The sequence below is a fragment of the Rhopalosiphum maidis genome, chromosome 1, assembly GCF_003676215.2.
Source record: "Rhopalosiphum maidis isolate BTI-1 chromosome 1, ASM367621v3, whole genome shotgun sequence".
In the NCBI taxonomy this organism is placed as follows: domain Eukaryota; kingdom Metazoa; phylum Arthropoda; class Insecta; order Hemiptera; family Aphididae; genus Rhopalosiphum; species Rhopalosiphum maidis.
In genome coordinates this window covers 28,081,213-28,102,962 of record NC_040877.1, presented here as the reverse complement: position 1 = coordinate 28,102,962, position 21,750 = coordinate 28,081,213, and the positions used below count along the sequence as shown (strand labels likewise).

Below are 21,750 nucleotides of genomic sequence, written 5' to 3'. Positions count from 1 at the left end.
TAAAGTGTAAGTAGGTACTATCCGAAAATATTACTTTTCTATAATATTCAAATGGGAAATTTTTACCTTTGTTTAGCTATTTGAATGAATACAAGAATCAGTGAGCAATTGGTTACCTATTTCTTTTCTAAGTAATGGTTATTGTTCAGTATGATTACGTATTAGCTTAATTTGTTTTTATTAAATAATACACTCCCAACTATGATGGAACAAACATTTTTATAACTAAAAATTTAACTACCCTTATATTTTATATTAAATATAAAAAATCAAATTAATAGTACATCTATACTTATTATAACTTGTGTATGAATTTAGAGTATTAAAGACAAATTAAATGAAATAGTTTCAGTCCAGTTTTATTGTTTTTAATCATTTTCAATTGTATACATAAACTAAAATCATTTTATAGAAATAATGCTTAAAAATATATAAAAGAAAATCAATAAATTATTGATACTCTTAAATTATTTAGCTTATGTACATAGTAATCTATTAATTGAAAAAAAAATTGAAAAACTGTTTGTACATTATCTTTTTTCATCTCGTTTAACAGCACAGCCTGGACATACGTGTAATGTATTATGCACATAAATGTCACAGCCATCACAGTAATGTTTTTTACAAGATTCACAAAAGTATACATTTTCGGCAGGAACCTTTATTCTTTTTCTACATCCATAGCAGTAGGCACTAGAACCTTCTTCAAGCTCAATTTTTATAAACGGTTTAATAGGAACCAAATGATGTAACGACCTAGCAAGATGTAAAGAAGACACGAGTATAAGGCCACAACACTTGCATTCCACGGGTAATTCACAATATTTGCTGTTACACTGTGGGCAAAAGAAACCTTTAGCATTTAATTTTCCACCCTCTGCTAAATGACACGAGCATGTGGTGAATGGTGGTTTTTGTTCTAACTCTTGAGGAAATCCCATTTTCACACACGATGCATCAACTGAATTTGGAAGAGGAACAGGTTCCACTAACGACCAAAGAATATGCTTAAAATGTACATCATCTACGATCACATTATGTTTGCCTTTAGTTTCATCACACAAGTGTCGAAACATCCTTACTTCAGCAGCCAAGTGTATCATTGAAACTCTAATATTGTTTGTTTTAAGAGTTTCAATAGTAGTATTTATTTCGCCTGGATCGCAAGAGCTCAAACTAGATCCAATAATAAGTATTTCTCTACTAGTATGAGAGGGCAACATTTTCATAACTGACAATGCAATTTCTAATGAGTTTTGCACAGACATCAATCCATTGCAATAATTAAAATCTCCAAAAGTTTTTTTCAATTCTTCAAGATGATATTTTCTATTGCCAGACAATTCAGATATACGCTCAGCAGATGAATTCCTTGTAGTTATTAGACCAAGTTGACTAATTGGATTTTGATCAAAATAATCTTGAATGAAATCTTGAAGCAATTTGTAAGTACACAATTGTCTAGTAGGTTTTAAATCCTTTTCAATCATTGAATTGGAACTATCTATAATAACAAACAAATGTCGCATCATGCCCAGGCGGACATTAGGCTGTCTGATTGCCAGTAATCGCTTAGATTTTTCAATAATCTCTTTAACCGACCATTCAACATTTCCTCCTTCGTCTTCTTTCACTTCCTCCCATGTTTTTTCATAACCACCTTCCCAACGATATTCTTTTACTTCAGTGTCGTCCATTTCAAAAATCTTCTAAAAATTATAAGAGTAAAATAAGTTAGACGTGCAATTAATTTTTTTTATGGAATTATCAATTTTAATTTCAACATTTATTAAAATATTGTCTTATAAAAATTTAATAAGCTGTAATATTTTAAGTTATAATAATAACAATATTTATATTTTAAAATAAATAAGTACTTAATAGCCCTATGTATATATACTAGATACCTAACCTATTCATAGAATTAATAGTTGACACACATTATTATTATTATTTAGTTACAAAACATTTTTAAAAAAAGTTTACTAAATATTATACAGAAAAGCATTGATAACTTTTGAGATAATGAGAATTTACTGTTAAAACAATCAACTAGGTTAGCAAGAAAAATAACAAATGTGTATTCGGTACATATTATTTACATATATTTTATATTAATAATTAATTCATTAAATTTTAAAATAGTCAACTTACAGGCAACTCAAATTAAATAAGAATATAATTACTCAATGCAACACAAAATAAATAAAATATATTTTTAATTTTACTAAATGTTTATTGATTTGTTAGTAATTGGTATAAAATATTTAAAAGTTAATTATTAATAATACTTAAAGCAAATTTAATTTATAAGACGAAGTAAAATGTTATACGAAGCTGTATACTGTAAACATTAAACAGTTAAAAACTTACGTCTTACGTTATCAATATAGGTATCAATATTATCTTTACATTGATTTAGGTATTTCTAAGCTCTTTGAAAAAAACTAACAATAGTGGGTGAACGGTCACATAGATCCCTCGACGGCTTGCTAGATCCCGGCAACTTACTGACGCAAGATGATTCAATTGACGGGGGATATATAATATACCTAGGTGACAAAAATATAGTTAATTTGTACATTGTACCTATCTATATTATTTTTCGTCCAATTTCCTAATTCCTATACAACTAATATTTTACTATACACACACATAGTATAGGTATTTCTCTATTGCATTTATTTAACCATCTCTGCAGCTTCAACGCGCCGTCAATGATGGGGAGGGGAGTAGGTCTATTTTTCTCAGGGCGACCAAATTCAGGGGTCAGGGGACTTATGGTAAAGTCTTTGTGTATACTACATACAAATATTACTACTTACTACCTACTTACACGTTACATTTTGTATTGTTGTAATTCTAAATGTTAATTAATTTTTACACCATAACATAGATATAGCCGATTGCCGATATAGGTAGTAATATTTTGATTGTGTCTATTATTTATTGTAGTACCTACATTAGATGTTGAAATGAGACATGGGTTTACAGATTAACAGGTTAAGTTCGATAAAAATATACGATACAACACACAACTCAAAAAAGTCGGGAAAACATTAACTCAAGTCAAACTAAGGCAGCGGATATTGCAAAATTCTAAATAGACTGATCTAATTATCTAATACCTACTAACCGTCTACCAGTGCCGTATTAACGGTGGCCGTCCGGGGTCCGGACCTCCTCCACTAGCGCCATCATATAGGCGTGACTAGACCTTTAAATTAGGGGGACTTCAACCCTAGCATTTTTATAATAAATTAATTAAATGGGGGCTCTGCACCCTACACCCCCCCCAAACACATTACATTGATTGTTATAAATGTAAATCAATAAATCAATATTCTATTTTATTAATATAGTGTGCCATGTATTCGTTTGTATAATACAAATCTTTATTCTAATGTTTTACAGGTTACAATCATAGAAGAGGTAAAGTAAATAATTAGATTAGATAAGGTATTTTTTAAATTTAAAATGGATTAAGTGTAATATAAGGCATAACATGAAATTGTTTAAACATAAAAATAAAAATAAATGTTGCAAATGTAATAAACTGTAAACACTAAATAAGTACACAATTTGTATGTATAATACTGGTACCTATTAAAGCAATTTTGAAAATGGAATTATTCATAACATTTATTTGTTTTTACATATTTATCAAAAAGTGGACATTTTTTGTTATTATTATTAAAAAAATATTTAAAATTTATGCTTCAATGCATAATAAACAAATCAGGTACATACACAAGATGAATGAATATACAACCATGATATTATAATATGTACACGGGGAGTGACCCAATCAAGTAATAGAATCTGACGTTAATTTTTTTACAAAAGGTTCTTAAAAACAAATTTTGTTAGATATTATTAAAAATTCAACAATTAAACTATGAAACGATAACCTAGTAATGGTTAATTCTGAAACTATAATTTAAAAATTCAAAAAACATATTCAGTATTACAACAAAATTATTAAAAAAAATAGTACTGATTTTGAAAGTTACATAAATTGATCAGATACAAAATACAATAAAATAAATTAACAGATTCTTTATTTGTAATAAAAAATAGTGCTGAATAAATGGAAATAAGAGCTTAATGTATGCAAGTCCATTATTTTAAAAACATATATATAAAAATATAAAAAGGTAAATTTTGTAATTTTATTATATGTTTCTTGTATTTAAGTATGTGCAATATTTAAATAAAACAGGAATTAAAAAGTAAATTATTTCGTAGTTATATAAAGTGGTAAAATTATCAATTGATTAGTCTGTATACAATGTGCAACTAGTATGAATTGTAATATGCACTATTACACGTGCACAAAGTATTTTATCAAATAAACGAAATTATATTATTCTGAAAACAATTGGATATTTGTATTATTTTCAACATATTACGTTATCACTTTATGCAGTGATTGATCTATATATAATATTCTGTGATGTAATCAATCATAAATCTGGATTGATTAATCATTAATAAAATATAATTTATTTAATATATAATAATTCATTCACACATTGAGTTTTGAAATAAAACTCCTATGACTTTGAAGAGTTCATATTAACTTATTAATTTAAAATAATCAACTATATAAACGAAAAAATTAAAGTGATATGTTCTAAACTGCTTTGTATAACATTGCACAATTCTTATAATGGAATACATTTGAATATTATATAGGTAGGTATTATCTCACGCCTCATCACAAAGTTTTCAATTCTATAACGCCATTTGTGATGTTCCATATTAAATTCTAAAAAAATTTTAATATTTTTCCCCATTGTACTTTCTTTCAGACTGCCCAGCCATCCTCGTGGACCACGGTAAACTCGTTGTCATATTAACCAAAATAATGATAAATCTATTAATAAATATTCATTTTGTTTCTATACTTAATGCTTGTTGATTAAACGATATTTTTATAAAAGATATTTTATTTTTACGAATAATTCGTAAACCACTATGAATATACCGTATGAATTTCTACAAATTTGACAAAGACGTATGAACATTAAAATCATCTTATGGTTTTGATAAATAAAACGGGATTAATATTTCAACTATTTTTATACTTTCATAATATTTTGTACTTATAAGAAACATAAAAATCCAACAATCTCGTACACATTATACATGGGTGTAAAGTGAATAGCCACTGCAAACGTCAAAGATGACTTTGTTATATTTTATTAAATAATAATATGACTAAATATGTTAAAAATCGTAGTTTTATAATTAATTTTAAATTTTACACAGAGTTAGTTGAGTCGTACACAAGTTTATTCTGTCACTTTTATATTATTGCTCTCGAGCCGTTCGCCAAGTATTTAGAATTGTTCCAAATTGAAGTCGTCGTGCTTATATCATAATCGCGTCAACAGCCAGTTACAAGTGCCGCAAATTGGAGTATTCCTGCAGTAGTGGTTATAATATATTATAGTTCCCCGTAAGAAAGGTTTGGCAGGAATTCTGCCCGGCGATTTTATGTTCGTAAACTTATTACCGTATTGCTTGGGGATTCTGGTCGTTTCATAGATTCTATTCGGCGCAAAGATAACTGTGAAAGACTCCTCGAAGTTTTCGAGAATGATACTATGCATATTGTTCACGGATACTGTTCGCCGAAAAACCGTCAAATAATTGGATAATGTCAAAGGACCGAGTTCTCGGCCGGTACGATCAACTGAACCGAATCCTTGACCGGATACTGCCGAACGTCTTCAACATTCTTTATGATTAATTTGTAAGTTCAACTTGAATACTTGACACCGACAGTGAATTTCTATAACGCATAAATCCACAAAATTGAATACAAAATTAATCGTTTCCTGTGTTGTTAATTAAAAAAATAAAAATATCTTTATACGTTGTAATATGAATGTTTTAATGTTCTATGCGTTGATTGTGTACCTATATGGATAAATAGATTACTGTTGACCGTATTAATATTAATATTTTCAAACAAAATTTAATATTTTTTCTGAGAAAAAAGTTTTAACACAACACAAACAATTATATAGTTTACGGAAACAATGACTAAAAATGAAAAAAAAATAGTATTCACATAAATAGTGGAACGGCGTTTTATTGACATATATATTTTGTATAGGTACATAAGATAAAATGCTTTCCTTTACACACGGGGGCTCATATAATATGCGTGAATTCTGCATAATATATAAATATATAATATAATTTTAGTTCATATTAAATCGTCACCGTTGGTTCGATCTAAGCGGAATTTGCCTGCACTGTAGCTATTACACATTCGTCCGCAAAACCATTTTTACTGATTTTCATAATTATTATATGACTTCACGCGTAGCCGTTTTAAACACGTATTATTGTACATTTTGAATTATCGTGACACCCGATCTGGTCACTGTAGACAAAAAAATTCAGACCTACACATGAAATGATATCCGTTACGCGTGTCGAAATAGATCTGTATAACTTTGTGTTAGACTAGAACAGCTAAATGAAACCTGCAATCGTATACCTATCATAATATTATATTCAATATTACAACATTAAATGTATTATTATTGTAAATTATTATTTTTGTTGAATATTATCGGTTTAAAATAATGTGAATATACATATACTTTGAATTTTGAAGGCCCACGAAAAATTTTCAGGTTCCTAATGTGGCCCTTCAAAAATATTAATTGGTGACCCCTGTTATATTGCGATGTAAATGTAGCTTCAAGTAAAGGCGCATCGATTGAATACATGGTACCGTAGTGCCGGTAAACTTTTGCACGTCAAAGTCGTACACTCGTAAATTTTAGGAAAAGACAAAATAATGAGTGTTTGTGGTCTGCAGACCTGCTGTGTAGTGAAATACTCCACCCGTACGATATATATTATTACCTATATAATAGAATATAAAACATTAGTAGTGTAAAAAATTTACTAGTTTCTAGTAATATATACTTTTAAGTTCCATGGTAACATAATAATGTGATAATAATAATAATAATAATAATAATTATAATGATATATAATTAAAGAAAACATTTATTTATTTTTTACATTTAACATTTATTTATAGTGAAGTATTCGCATTGGTGAAATATTCAAATATACATATATTTGACAATAAATAAAACATGCTTACGTTAATGTACTTTTTAAAGCCTTACGTGGTAAACTATCTGGACCGACTAACACGTAAGTACCATATTTATAATAATTTGTATAAGCTGTTAACTGTATATGAACAGGTGTCGATCGATAGTACACAAGGAAAAAATTACGCAATAAACGCGCGCGCCGCGTATTTTGGTAGTTTAACATAACAAACAGCAGCTATGATAATTTTTTCCGTCACAGCATTCTATTTTAATAAATAAAATTGCATTATACTGTTATTTTCAGACGCAAAGAAGATCGTAGAGGGGCTAGAAGAAGACGCTACACCTCCAGCTGAACCGATACCGTTGGCTTGCGCGGAGGAGAAAGTACCGGCGGCGACTACCAGCATTTCGCCTGGGGAGTCGCCGGTACCAAGTATCCGCACCATGCAAACCAAAGGTGCTAACGGTTAGGACGGAGACACAGCAAGCCCGCGCCCGGAGAAGTCTTTTAAAGTTAAAAGCAAAAATTAAAGCAAGAAAGTTGCAGGCAAAGAACAGACCCGGAAGCCGATGACAACGACGTATGTGATGCTGTGTCTCGACACCCTCTCCCCGCCGTCCCTATAACGTACAGGACCACCAATGCCCATTATCCCCCTATCCATCCCTGTAACGTTCGTTCTCAGCTATGCTACCCCCAGTGGGTTAGGCTCCCTAATAATAACTCCAACATGTAGGACGTATCAATATATATTTTATATTATACATAATATTATACTTGTTTTTGTTTTGTATAATATTTTACTATACCTATTGTTAAAATTAATTTTATATCTACTTGTAAAAATGAAATAAATATATTATCAAAAAAATACCAATTCATATTAGGTTTGACTTTTTTACTTTAATAGCATAAATAAAACATATTTAAAAAAAAGTGAATATCGCTCTGCTGTATAGTAGAGATGGAGAGTAGGTCACTATAATGGATGTATTAAATTTGAACGCAATGACAGCTATTATTGTGTACGAAAAACGATTCTGAACGGATATGATTTGTCAGTCTAGGATAATTAGTAGGATATATTATATTATTATCTATATTTAAAATGTAATACATCGTTATTTTACTCGATTTCGTACAAAAATAAATTTCATACACTCATAATTTTTTTTTTTATATTGACGCTGGAGTTTATTTTTACAGTTATTTGAAGAAAAATGTACGGAAAACATTGTATTGGAATTTTTAACGTTAAAATGTTATAAATTTTAAACTTCAAAATTCCTTGCAAATTTTCGCGATTTTGACATATTTCGTGTAAAAATTTGTACTTTAAATGCTTATTAAAAAAAATTGTGACTGCGATAAGTACAACTTACAATAAACCTTGTATTAAATTTTAAAGATTTTTTGGTAATCCAAATTTTTTTTTATCAACATTTCAAGAAAAAAACTTTAGAAAAATTAAATATTTTAATGGTCTATAAATAGTTTAAAAAAATTCTAAATATTTTGAAAATTTAATCGTTACAGCAAAATAAAAGCAATACTTATAAATGTGTGATCATTTTAACTGTATCAATATAGGTAGCTACGTACAATATATTATACAAAATGCAAATTAAAGAAATAATGTATAAATGTATAATCAGTATAGTATAGTAGTATAATATATTTTATGTTCGTCTAATCATTAAGCTTTCGTAATACTGTAATAGATAAATTCATATAAGTTTAGTAGTTACTAGTGAGTGTAATCAACTTTAATTTGTTTAAACTTGTATTATATAGCAGTATAAGATACGAATATTATTCGTAGTATACTTATAGTATGGGATACGAATATTATTCATACATAACTAGTGTAGGCTATGAAGCTATGAATAAATTTCGTGTATAACTATAAAAGGGTAACCAAAATTTTTTTATTGGGGAAGCTAAATAAAATTATTTTTAAATAAAGGTTACAAATCATAGATGTATTCATGCCTCATGGGGGTGATAGATCCTAATAACATCTGTAAATAATAGGTAGATATTGATTGAGACGTATTAATGCATTCTTCCTAAAGTTTTAAAATAATTGCATTACATACCTCGATGACAATTTCTTGTACAGTCGAATGACCTAATCTAAAACTGAAGGCTATCGTCTGGTACGAATCTCCCGTTGCCAAAAACCTAAAAAATATATAGAATACTAAAAAATATAAATATAATAATAAATGTTTATTAATACATAGTATATAATATGTAATATATATTGTATATGCTTATAAGTTCTTTGAACTTGATTAAAACAATATTGTAAATAAAATAATTTTAAAAACTGAAATCCTTGAAAATGTTATTAAATGCTATAAAAGAGGAATACTTTTTTTAAATATTACGATACGAATTAAAAACCAAAGAAAAAAATAATATCAATCTAATGCAAATATACAACAATTTCACTAGGTAGTACAATATTATAAATGTTGCTTATAGACTTAAATAAAAATTAAATAATGATTTCCACTTAAAATAGTAATATCACTTACCTCAACTTACACCTAATTTTTCTTTATCTAATATTAATTCTCTAAATTGTGTATTTTGTTTTGAAATTTATTTTTTTTTTTTATTTTAAGGTAAAGTGTATTAAACTGAAACCTGGACATTCGAAAGTATTTAAAAAACTTTTCCTCGTGATCCTCGAGTTGGTAACACAGGGTTGTAAAGTAACCTTCAGTTTTTCTTTTTTTTTAAATATCATGCACCCAAATTTTTCTTTTTTGTTCAGACTCTTGTTGAACATTCTTCCTACTGTTTTCTTCTTTATCTAATAAAATTGCTATAATAGCCAAATCTGGCGTTGAAAAATGACGAAACATATAATATTTTTTTTACTGAACAGTATAGAACACTGCACTTCACAGAACGACTAGCCGCGTGTAAATAACAACCGAAATTGAAGTTTCTACGCTAGTTGGTACATCATTTGACGGTGGGTGACGGACAATACCCGTAAAGTGTGAATTTACATTTGCCTGTGAATATGTGGACGATTTGCCGTGCTGTAACAGTGTAAATCGGGCTGTATTATTATATTCCTTTTTTTCAGATCAACTGAAAATAATTTGTATACCCCTTCCCTTATAAGAAATTCTTGATAACGCCACAGTTATAAATATATTTTGTGTGAGAATACTTTTATTTTTGTCATAGAATATAAATGTCTGAAACTCTGAACTCTAAATTATACAATATATAATATACTAAATATACCATGGGTTATTACAAAGGTTCCACACTAGCACATTTTCTCTCATATCTATATATGCCTCTGTATCTGTATAATATATTCATAGATAAAAGCTTTGTTTATATTATTGTAAATTGTTTCTACATACTATATGGCTCCTAGGAATCAGCATTTATAATTGAACTTGTTTCTATTACTTTGTGATTTGAATGTTACATACTTATATATATTTAAAATTAGTTTAACTATTATATATTGGTCCTCATTTATTAAGTATGACAAGTAGGTAGACTATTGCACCCAGTCAAGGTAAATAAAAAAATTGAATTTAAACATAATATAATAATAATAATACCTTATATCAGTAATTCGATAGAAAAAAATGTGGACTGACCAATTTCAACTAGACGTAAAACATACGTAAATTGTTAGTCCTTAACTATATTTCGAAGTAAATTCGACCAACCAATAATCGATCAATGTAGAACAAACGTAGTTGTATCACGAATATATACGAATACGTTTATGTATACGTATTTTCAATGTAAAATCTATTTTCTTTAACGTATTTTATACCATTATTAAACGAATATTGACTACGTATATACATACGTCATACACCAAAGTTATCCTTATTATAAACGTAGATTATACGTGCTATGTATTAAATTTAATCTAAGACCTAAGTTATTACTTATTGACTTATTGTATCATTTTCTAAAGAGTTTTTATCCGTTTATATATAAAAATAAAATTACTACCTACAATTAATAATTTTATTAATAATTATAATTTCTATATGACTTAACTAACAAGCCAATAAGTCTGAGTAGAAAGTAAATGTATAATTGATAATTGGGTATATTATTATTAGTGTAATTATAATTTTTATTAACTTTTATCATTATAGACTATATTGCGGGTGTTTGCTCTGGCGGACTAGCTAAATCACCATACGCTTCTTGGTCATCCAAGCAAAGTTCAACTATCATTTATCTCATTAGTTTCATATTATGTTAATATTTATCATAGCATCGGGAAAAATATTCAAGAATTATTTAAGGGGAAATAATTATTAAACGAATGAATATGAATATGAAACTGAATTTTGTATTGAATTTTCAAAGATTTGTACCCAGCAAATAATTTTTAATCGACATTTATAAAAAAAAAACTAAAAATAATAAATCTAAATATCTCAAAAATTGTCAAAATATTTTGAAAATGTTACTATAAATAAAAAACGATATTATAAACATTTAGTTGATTTCAAGTATCTATTGATTTTTAGTTTTCAAGTTATATCAAAAAAACAAAATTGATTTTGCCAAAAATTGAATTTATGTAAAAAATCTCGTTTTCCCAATTATAAAATAAGTACTGTAAATTTTTAAGTTTGACATATCAAAAGTACAAACTAGACCCAATTTTATATCTAAACCCACCCCTCTCTCATTTTTGAAAATCGAAGCATTTTATTGTGTATTCATTCACAAAAAAAAAAACACATCATTGTAAAATCAATACAATGTAATACCACGAATAAAGATATACTTATATACATCTTTATTCGTGTGTAATACGCATCGCTTCACTAAGAATCTAAAAATAGTAAAAATTGTAGTGATTTTTAAAGTTTTATTAATATTCTGGAGGTAATGATAACCTATCGGCTATCATATTATGTATTAAATCGAAATGTGACCCTCGTAAAGGAAAAAGGATCATAATATTCACGATATCGCCCATTTAGGTAAATAAAAAAATGGTACGTTTTTTCCAACTGGCCTAACTTTTTTTAGAACAAATGACCATGGGAACAAACATTTTGTGGAGCTTGCTACAAATATTGTCTTAAATTCCCAAACAAAACTATTGATAAGAAATATTGATAATGCCCCAGATATTGAGATAATACTATATACAATGTTTATTGAATATAGTATTAGAGTGGGTACTGGGTAATGTGTATATTCCATATCGTACAATATATTAAATTGCTTATTCAATATTCATTATTCATAGTCCATACTCAATAGATACTAGTTAATAGAAATTACTGAATTAGAAGCTTGCTCAGAGTAAAGTATTGTATTGAATTATTAATTTAAAATGGATAGTGAAGAATACACTGGTAAACCATACAAAATAATTGATTCAAAGCGTGAACACAAAATCGGTATTGTGGCAACTTCATTATCTGATTTTATAACTAAAGGTAAAAAGTTGTTGTAATGTAATAAATATATTCATTTAATATTTTTACTAAATCTAAAAAAAATGAAAGATATTGGTCAATATTGGCAATATTTTTTATCTGTACAATATGATATAGTTATAGATTATACTTTTATTTAGCTCAACAAAAATTTGACATAAGTGAAACCATTAAAGTCGTTCTTGAATCTGATGGCACCGAAATTGACGAGGAAGACTATTTTGACACTTTGGAAAATAATACATTAATTATGATTTTAAAACCTGACCAAAAATGGTGTCCATATAATGATATAAGGTATAACAAATTATTAAAGTTTTTATTTTATATACTATGTTTATTTAAGTGGTAGAATGTGAATTTGCCATTTGGCATATCTCAGTGTGATCTATATAATCTGGTAAGAAAATAAAACTACTTTTTGAAATGGTGTAGATAGGAGGTTATTAAAATAATGTACAGGAATTGTACCTTCATCCTTGAAACGCTAGTTTTTCTCAAATACCTATAGAATAAATAATAATACATATTATGTAATTTAAAATATATTAGTGATTATTGACTATTAAATAGCCATCAATCCTATCAATAATAATATTAACATTTTTTTTCAAGTGATTTTCTAAAAATCTGATTTATCTAGTAAATATTTTTTGGTTACAATAGTACAAAATCTAGAGATAAAAAACATTGTACTGTGGTGGTGGCCTGGTGCTTTAGCATACACATCACAATTACTATGCCTAAAATTATAGGTTTTTAGTCTGCAGAGTGGTCTAATAGTTATGGTAAAATTTTTTTACATATTTTTGTACCTAATATGTATATTATATTTTTTTTTTCAAGCATTAAACTTACTGATGATCAAATTGATGGCACACAGAGTTTAAACAGTTTGATTCAACGTTTACAAAATGATATAGGTCAAATAGCATTCTTGGGTGGTTGCGATCTTGAACTTTTATCTGATATGGATCCAGACAGTTTGGTTGATATGGCATTTGACAGGTAATATTATTTAATCAGGGACGTATGCAGGAAAAAGTTTTGGGGGGTGTTTTTGAAAATCAGTTATTAAAAAGTAGAACTTTTTTTAATAAATATAATTAAATAACAAAATTAACATTAAAATTGAATAAGTAAATAACCATGCAAAAATCCAAGTATTTCGGGGGGTGTTTGCACACCCAAAACACCCCCCGTGTACGCCCCCGTATTTAATCAATCGATAACTTATTTTATTTTTCCAAATGAATAGAATTCAGATTTTTTATCACAGTTTACTTAGTTTTGGAAGTTATATAAGAAAACTTGCTTAGTTCTAATATCTTATATATTTATAGGTCATTTCTAGATCAAATTAAGGAAGCTAGTGGACGCTTTCTTTATGAAAAACGAGAAGCTCAAGATGCAATCAATTTGCTCAAACTCTACCATGCCTCGACAATCGGTCAAAATTCATCCAAGAAAAGTAAAGTTTAATAATTGTTTATGAAATTAAAATATTGCATTTTTTAAATTATTTTACAACCAAACACATAGTTTGATAAAACGTTTACAATAAGAAAGTTTTAAGTTATTTTATCACTGTAAAACTATTTATATTAAATGGTGTTACTTTATTATCATTAAATTATTATTTGTTTGTTTAGTTAATAATCACTATAAAGTATTTGAAAAATGTTAATACAAAAAAAGGTCTAGTATTCTTATTATATTTTGTGTATGTGATGTGTATTTGATTAGCGTTATTATTAAGATTACCTATAATGTTTTACCACTAATAGATATTAAATTAAATTTAACTGTACCATTGTTTTTAGTCATTAAATTTAGAAAAAAGAAATGTATTAAAATATTTTAAATGCATTAGTTGATAAAAAATAAGGTAATACAGAAAAAGAATAATCAACTTAACTATATGAATATATATATTTTACTAAGCAAGAAATTGAAACTAAATCAATCTATTTAAAAAAAAAATATTTTAAAATGTCCAGTTAGAACGCATCTCATTAATATTTAAATAAACAAAACAAAATTTGAAGTGTCCACAAAGATATAATTTATAAAATTATAATAATAATTATTTATTTGCTTAGATGATTGTAAACATATTATTTTTGAAATTTCATAATATACCATTATAACTTATCTAATCAAGTTGTGTTGGTGCTATTCTGAGTCTAAGCAAAATATTAGTGATGTCATATTACTTTTCAGTGAATACATTAATAAATATAATATTATAATAGTATGTATTTAATAATGAATCTATATAAATAATTTTATTACTTCTAAAATCCAAGTATAAAGTATTGTAATATATAATAAGAACAAAAACCATAATATTAAGTTGATAAATGTAAACTATTAAATAAATGCATTGTTTCTTATTTAGTCTATTTAAAAGCAAATTAAATATATCCTAACAATAAATATATCATTGAAAAAATTTAACAAACTGTTTATAAAATAAAATAAATCTTATTTAAAAACTAAACTGCAATCGTGGAAATAAATATTTTTTTTTGTTCTGTTTTTTATACTAACCTAAACATTTCATAAAGTTGGTATAAAAAAACATTTAAATAAAATAAAATAATAAATTGACATCAACAAATGCATTTAAAAATGATTTTGGTGTTTAAAATTTTTATAATTGTGTAACTCTTGACTTGACTGTTTTATATTTTTATACTGTCTTATTTTATCGTTTTTTAGTTTATGTGATTGATTTTTTTATTCTTTTTTTAATCACAAATATATCTGAACTATGCAACATACAAATTTAAATTTAAAATAAATTCTTCCTTTGTTTTTTTATTTAGACTGCTTTACAATTATTCTGAAAAATTAGGTTGGAAATTTGTGTTATGTAAAAAAAAATGTTTATGCAGTTTATTGTATTTTACTTTCTTGAATTCAAAATTCATATTGACATTAACTTAGTAAAATGTTAAGTAACGGACCATTGTTTAATAAGGGTAATTATAAGTTATTATTAAAGAAAAATTGTTTTTAATTTTTTTTTTTTTTGTATGTGTATTAGGATATCTGAATATTGTTACACGTTTTATTTTTTTTTCTAAGCACTGCCATAAGTGTCAGTGGCGTAATTATGGCAAGGAGGTTTGGATGTTGTATTTCCCCATGACCTTTTTCTTTTATTTTTTTTAAATGACAAGTACATACATATATGTATTAATTTAAAGTCTTCACCAGAGCATATGTTTTAAACTCTGAAAAAATAGAACACATATTATTTAAGAAACACAATAGCTGAAATTTGAATCCTAATTTAAATATACTTTTCATAAACTTTTGTGGTAGAGATTAAATTTAAGTATAATTCTTTAATTTTTTACTCTACAGAATCAATTAAATGGTCTTGCCATGTAGGCAGTACATAAAAATGTTAAAATTAACCCTAAAGAAGTACTTAATAAATTATGATTAAAGCCACATAGAATAGATGTTTTATTGTGATTTGTGGTGAAATTGTATCTTGGTACTAATAAAGTTTATACCTATTTGAAAATTTAAATATTTAAATATTATGTTATATGAATTTTAAAATGTACAGATCACAACGGTTATATTGAAAGGAGTTTATATTATGATATAAACCAAATTTTTTTGATGATGAGGGGAAGATAATTAGCAAAATGAACAAAATTTTATCCCTGCCACCCCCCCCCCCCCTTCGAAAAAAGAACCATGTCTAAATTACGCCACTGATAGGTATTGGAACTAGTAATTTAATATTTTGATACAATTAGGGTATTAAAAAATATCCTAAGTAATTACATTTTTAAATGTTTTAGTGGTTTAAGACTTTAAAATGCACAATCATAATATATTAATCTTGTAATCATTAATTTTTTAGTGCACAATTATATATTCAAATATTAAATCAATAAAATTGTTCGTGTGGATAATAAAATAGGCCTTTGGCAGTCAAAATTATAATTAATTTGTATTATTTTGATCAAGTGTATTTAATTTAATCAATGGTTATCCAAGGCATCCAAAGTTGTTTTTCCATATCAGGGCCCAACACTCATTTAATATTTATAATATTTCAATTTGTAACTGTGATTATTATTATTAATATTTATTATATTAGGTAATTGTTACAATGTATATTACCTTAAAAATTAATAAGTATATCAGTAATCATTATAATTTAGATTGGACTTGGAAATATAATTTAATGATCGTGACTTGGCAGAGCTTGCTTAGAGGACGTCATACCCACAACTCACAAGTATTATTCTTACTTTACTAACACATATTTTAATACTGAGGTTTAGCAGTTCCAATTTTGTGGAGTATTAAAGTGAATTGACCTATTATCAAACTTAAGATAAGAAAGGATAGTAAGAACATATTAACACAGAATAGATTAAATTAATATGTGTTATATCATTGGCTTTCTACAAAATTTTAATTTTTAAGCAAGTTATGAATATCTAAACAAAATATTTATGAATAATGCTCATAACTTGCTAAAAACTAAAATATTGTAAAAATCCAAGGAAAGAACACATATAATGTTATTAATAATAACTTGTTATCTTTAAGTTTAATTTTTAATTGTTTTGTATTAAAATACAATAAAAATTGTATAATGTTAAAAATTTGTCACACACACCCACTTCCATTTATGGAAATTAAATATTTGAAAAGAAATAGGTACCTAACATGTAATTTATCTTAATTCTTCACTCTTCAATTATTTATATAAATATTAAAATTTACTATTTTTAATTTGTATGTATGTTTACTATAGAGCTATGGTACGTACTGTTGAGCTGTCGTATCATAACTATCATGAAAGGACTTATTTATTTTATAATCACCAGACCTATTTTTTTAATTTTTTTTTTTTTACATTATAAACCATTTAGGCAGTTCGCTGCCAATATAAATTTGGTCTTTATTAATCTATGTCGTATGTCCCTATTAGTCACAAAAATATGTTTCTGCTTTAAATGTTTTAATTTATTTAAATAATAAATGTATAGGGATTTTTCAGAACTTGTTATATTTTTTAGCAATTTTACATATCTAAGTCCAGTTTTTTATAACTCATTAAAATTGGACTTAAAAAACGATTATTGATTGTACCACGTTTAAAAATAATAGTATGTACATAAAGGAAGTTATTAAATTAACGTTATAAATGAACTTATATACAAAGACATGTTAAAGAATAAAGATTAGTTAAAAATGTTTTGATTTGGATTATTAAATTGTTTCACTTTTTCACTTTGTATTTTCATCTATAAGTTTATTTATTTGAATATTTTTATTTTTTTACTTGAATTTTCTATTGTAACATTTTTGCCCTACCACAAGCAATGCTTGTTGGTGATTAAAATGACTATAAAGTAGTATATCTTTAAATCTTTTATCTAACTGTAATTGTAAAATTTGTCGTCGCTTATAAAATACGATCTAAGACAAGTGCCTAGCGCCCTAGCGTGCTTATGCGTAAACATTTCCCTGTCTGAGAACCCTTCTACGTTCTACATCTTGTATTCTTGTTTATTTTAACGTAATAATAAATCATTTTCGTTAAAAATATAATAAAATGTAGCCAACGGCATCCTTGATAAGCTTAATAGTTGAACTCTTACAGATTATAAATAATACAATTATACAAATATGTGTAAAAAATAAACTTATTAAATTTTAAATCGTTTATTAGGTAAAATTGTAAATTGTAATAATATTTCAGTTACAAAGTAAAATTAATATAAATACCTAAAATTATGAATACCGCAGCAATGCCAGTTGGTCAACTTTCTCAACTTTCTGTATTAAACGTCATTCATGTTGGTACGGCACGCGCTCCCAATAATATTATTGTTTAGTGTTTTTACATTAATCGTTTACTGCAATCTCTTTAAAATCCCTGTGATAACACTGGAAGGGTTTGTTTTTTACTCTATAGTCCGCCTGCTGTAATCGGTGAATATTTATTATTTAAATATTGAATCTACTCATTCCTGTATCTACTTTAAACCTGGGGTAAATGATGGTGAATCAATCGATGAGATTAAATACTAAAGATTCCAATCTAAAATCCTTTGCGTCATCTCAAAATTCGCATTATTAATTTCGAAAAATATTCATCAATCAGATTTAAAAATTCCCACTATCACTGAATTACCAAAACTCATTAAGCTAAAATACCAATTAATTATCTATTTTGCCATTTATCAACTATCAGTCAACTTTCATTGCCGTGTAACTATACCAAGTAATCCCAAAAAAAAACTAAAATAAAAAGGTTTTGTGACCTGTTTATAATTTACTAGCTGTCCCTGTGCACTTTATTAGTTATAATAAATGCATCCGTACATAAAAATGTTATAAGTAATTAAAGTTTAGATGTGCGGAGTGGAGTGGAAAGGGGTTACCCCGCAAAATGTTTGTCCACTACTCAACTTGTTTAAACTTTAAATAAGTATAACTCATAAACTACTCGCCCTAAATTCGAATTTTATGTATCAAAATACTCAAACAATTATTCTGCTTTTGAATATGAAATTCAAACTCTATGTTGTCATTCAAAAAAGTAAAAAACTTAAAAAAATATTTTCAATAACATGAATACTTTTTGAAATAATAAATGTTTTATTATAAAAGAATCACCCCGTATATAATATTTTTATTTTAATACCTAAAAACTGGTGGTTTTTTAGTGGAGGAGATGTGTGATAATATGATGGAGCTATTGAAGGACTTAAATAGCTTTAAACCTTCTCCAAAGAACACAGACCATTTTGGTAAAAAATCATGTAAAAATCGTTCTGGTAATTTTTGGGTCGTACCCATATATATATATATATATACCTACATAAAAAAAATTAAACCATTATTGTAAATTTAGTAAATAATATATTATACATTATTTACTAAATATATATTATACACACAAACTATTGTCTACTACAATACTATTTAATGACGAAGTATTTTCATTGGGAAGTTTTTCTACTCTATTATTTTCATGTTATCTATCAATTAAATAAAACATTTTTTTTTTTTAATGCACACATATAACTAATGTTTTACGGAACTTATGGAATTACTGTTTGAACCGCTTTATAACCATCGTGAAATTGATCTTATTATCAATTTACTTGTACATCTAAATTGAATAATGCCCTTCATAATTTTACAAAATAAAATAATTCAACTAACTTTTCTACTGTAGGATACATTAAAATAAAATAAATGGATATTAAAAAATATTAAATAAAACGATTGTAGTTTTACGGTAATCAAGTGACTAGGTATGTCTATTACATTTTTACATGGTATATTGGTATATTTCAAATAAATAATAATTTTATTATAAAATTTGATGTTTTTTTAATAATAATAATATTGTCTACCTATATATTGTCATATTCAACACCATATATTAAAAATTTAGAAAAGCGTATTATTTTATTTATTTTTAAGTCAGTTACGCCACATAATATTATATGTCAACTTTTTCCAAATAATATTCTATTAATTTCATTATTTTGAAATTATGTCATCATTGAACTTATAATTTTTTCATTTTCGAATATTTCTCGACGTGTTATTCAAATTTGATCTACGCATTTTTACATATATATTACATTGTACTTATTTTAAGACATTGACTATTTGAAATATACTCGGACTTAGAAAGTAAAACATGCTATTCAGATTAGAATTGAATGATTTGAACTGTAGGTACACGGCATGCAATTCGGACAGACCCCTTAAAAGATGGCATGTAATTTGGACTTTTTTTTGTTATGCAATTCGGATGCAGCCCAATATACTTATTATACATTTTAATACACATATTTTCTCGTATTTGTTATCCGTACGTATCTAAAAATAAATAAATAAATTGTTATACCTAATTATATCCCAATGGCCACTTCTGCCGAAGGGTTATTTTAAATAATAAAAAGATAATTTACGAGAAAATAGCGAAATCTATAAAAATAATAAATGTAAATATATACGTCATAACAAATTAATATAAATAATATGAATTCTGTAATTCATTTAGTAATTCATTATTGGATAACCAGTAAATTAACCAATAAAGCAATAAGTTTATTTAAATTTACTACTTACTTGATATTTAAATATTATAAACTATAAAATATTAGCTTAGTTTTCCCTTGGAATTTATTTTTACAAGAAGACCTAAATATCATAAGAATATTTACTATTCTCATCATCTATATTAGTATAGTGCAGTTAATTACAAATATATCATAGTAATAACCAATAATTAATAATAATAAAAACACAGAACGTAAAATTATAAAAAGGTATAAAATAAAATACAAAACAAAACAATTTATAATTTGATTTCCAAAAATGCAGTCAATTTGGATTTATTTATATATATTTTTTTTCATAAAATTGAAAAGTTTATTTTATTATATTAGTTTAATCATAGATTAAATATACCTAGATACTAGCACTCGTATGGGAAGGCTAGCAGCGCGTAATATTGAAATCCACTTATGTATTCATCTTTTCTATTTGAATTCCAACATACATTTATTAGCGGCTTGTCAAAGTCAGAGTGAAGTTTCATTTAGGTATATTTAATCTACAAATTAATACACAAATAATCGAGTTATACAATAACATATAACTATATATAGACGTCCAACACTTACAAAAACACTCCATAGGATAATTCTATAATTTATAATGATAAAGATTTTTTTAAATGGAGTAACATATTTTTACTATTTATTTATTAGGTACTAAATAATTTTTAAATGAGAACAAGAATAGAGGCGTATCCATAAAATAAATTTAGTGAGATATAAAAATTAGTAATTTTTGTTATTAAAATTGTTTGAGGAAAACATAATATGCAGGTTATAATTTAATTTAAACTTTTTTGTTATCCCTAGGGTGGGTTACACTACAAATACACACTCAACATTAAAATACAAATAATGATAACATATTATATATATAAATAACATTATTATCATATTTTTAACTTTTTTTTTAATATTCACTTGAAGTATTTAACATATTTATTGTCTAATGTTTATCAGAAAACTTATTTACAGACATTTAGTTTAGCAAATGGTAACAAGCGAAATTTTAAGAACTTTTGTTTGTTTTATATATAATAATATATAAAGTTATTACG

At 26.2% G+C, this 21,750-nt stretch overlaps 2 protein-coding genes and 1 long non-coding RNA gene across 4 annotated transcripts; 1 reads left to right on the top strand and 2 right to left on the bottom strand.

The window, feature by feature from the left end:
* Nucleotides 1-414: 414 nt before the first annotated feature.
* On the bottom strand, nucleotides 415-2,335 carry LOC113548447 (general transcription factor IIH subunit 2). The gene is made up of 2 exons (XM_026949327.1): nucleotides 2,155-2,335; nucleotides 415-1,709 (listed from the first exon to the last, which is right to left on the bottom strand). Exon 2 carries the CDS (start codon nucleotides 1,695-1,697, stop codon nucleotides 531-533), a length of 1,167 nt encoding a protein of 388 aa, XP_026805128.1. The 5' UTR covers nucleotides 1,698-1,709; nucleotides 2,155-2,335; the 3' UTR covers nucleotides 415-530.
* A 2,893-nt stretch (nucleotides 2,336-5,228) lies between these two features.
* On the bottom strand, nucleotides 5,229-6,878 carry LOC113549481. 2 transcript variants are annotated; one of them, XR_003404929.1, is made up of 3 exons: nucleotides 6,624-6,878; nucleotides 5,522-5,800; nucleotides 5,229-5,430 (listed from the first exon to the last, which is right to left on the bottom strand). It is a non-coding gene; the product is annotated as an uncharacterized LOC113549481 (long non-coding RNA). The 2 variants fall into 2 exon arrangements; XR_003404928.1 differs by having other exon boundaries at nucleotides 5,522-6,878.
* A 5,402-nt stretch (nucleotides 6,879-12,280) lies between these two features.
* LOC113548823 lies at nucleotides 12,281-14,346 on the top strand. The gene is made up of 4 exons (XM_026949902.1): nucleotides 12,281-12,563; nucleotides 12,704-12,860; nucleotides 13,410-13,571; nucleotides 13,907-14,346. Exons 1-4 carry the CDS (start codon nucleotides 12,458-12,460, stop codon nucleotides 14,043-14,045), a joined length of 564 nt encoding a protein of 187 aa, XP_026805703.1. The 5' UTR covers nucleotides 12,281-12,457; the 3' UTR covers nucleotides 14,046-14,346.
* The last annotated feature ends 7,404 nt before the right edge of the window (nucleotides 14,347-21,750 follow it).

Excerpts from the sequence above, each read along its gene's own strand:
- LOC113548447 (XM_026949327.1), bottom strand. The coding sequence starts at position 1,697 with ATGGACGACACTGAAGTAAAAGAATATCGTTGGGAAGGTGGTTATGAA.
- LOC113548823 (XM_026949902.1), top strand. The coding sequence starts at position 12,458 with ATGGATAGTGAAGAATACACTGGTAAACCATACAAAATAATTGATTCA. Across the intron at positions 12,564-12,703 it reads ATCTGATTTTATAACTAAAG|CTCAACAAAAATTTGACATA; the intron begins GTAAAAAGTTGT and ends ACTTTTATTTAG. Across the intron at positions 13,572-13,906 it reads GTTGATATGGCATTTGACAG|GTCATTTCTAGATCAAATTA; the intron begins GTAATATTATTT and ends ATATATTTATAG.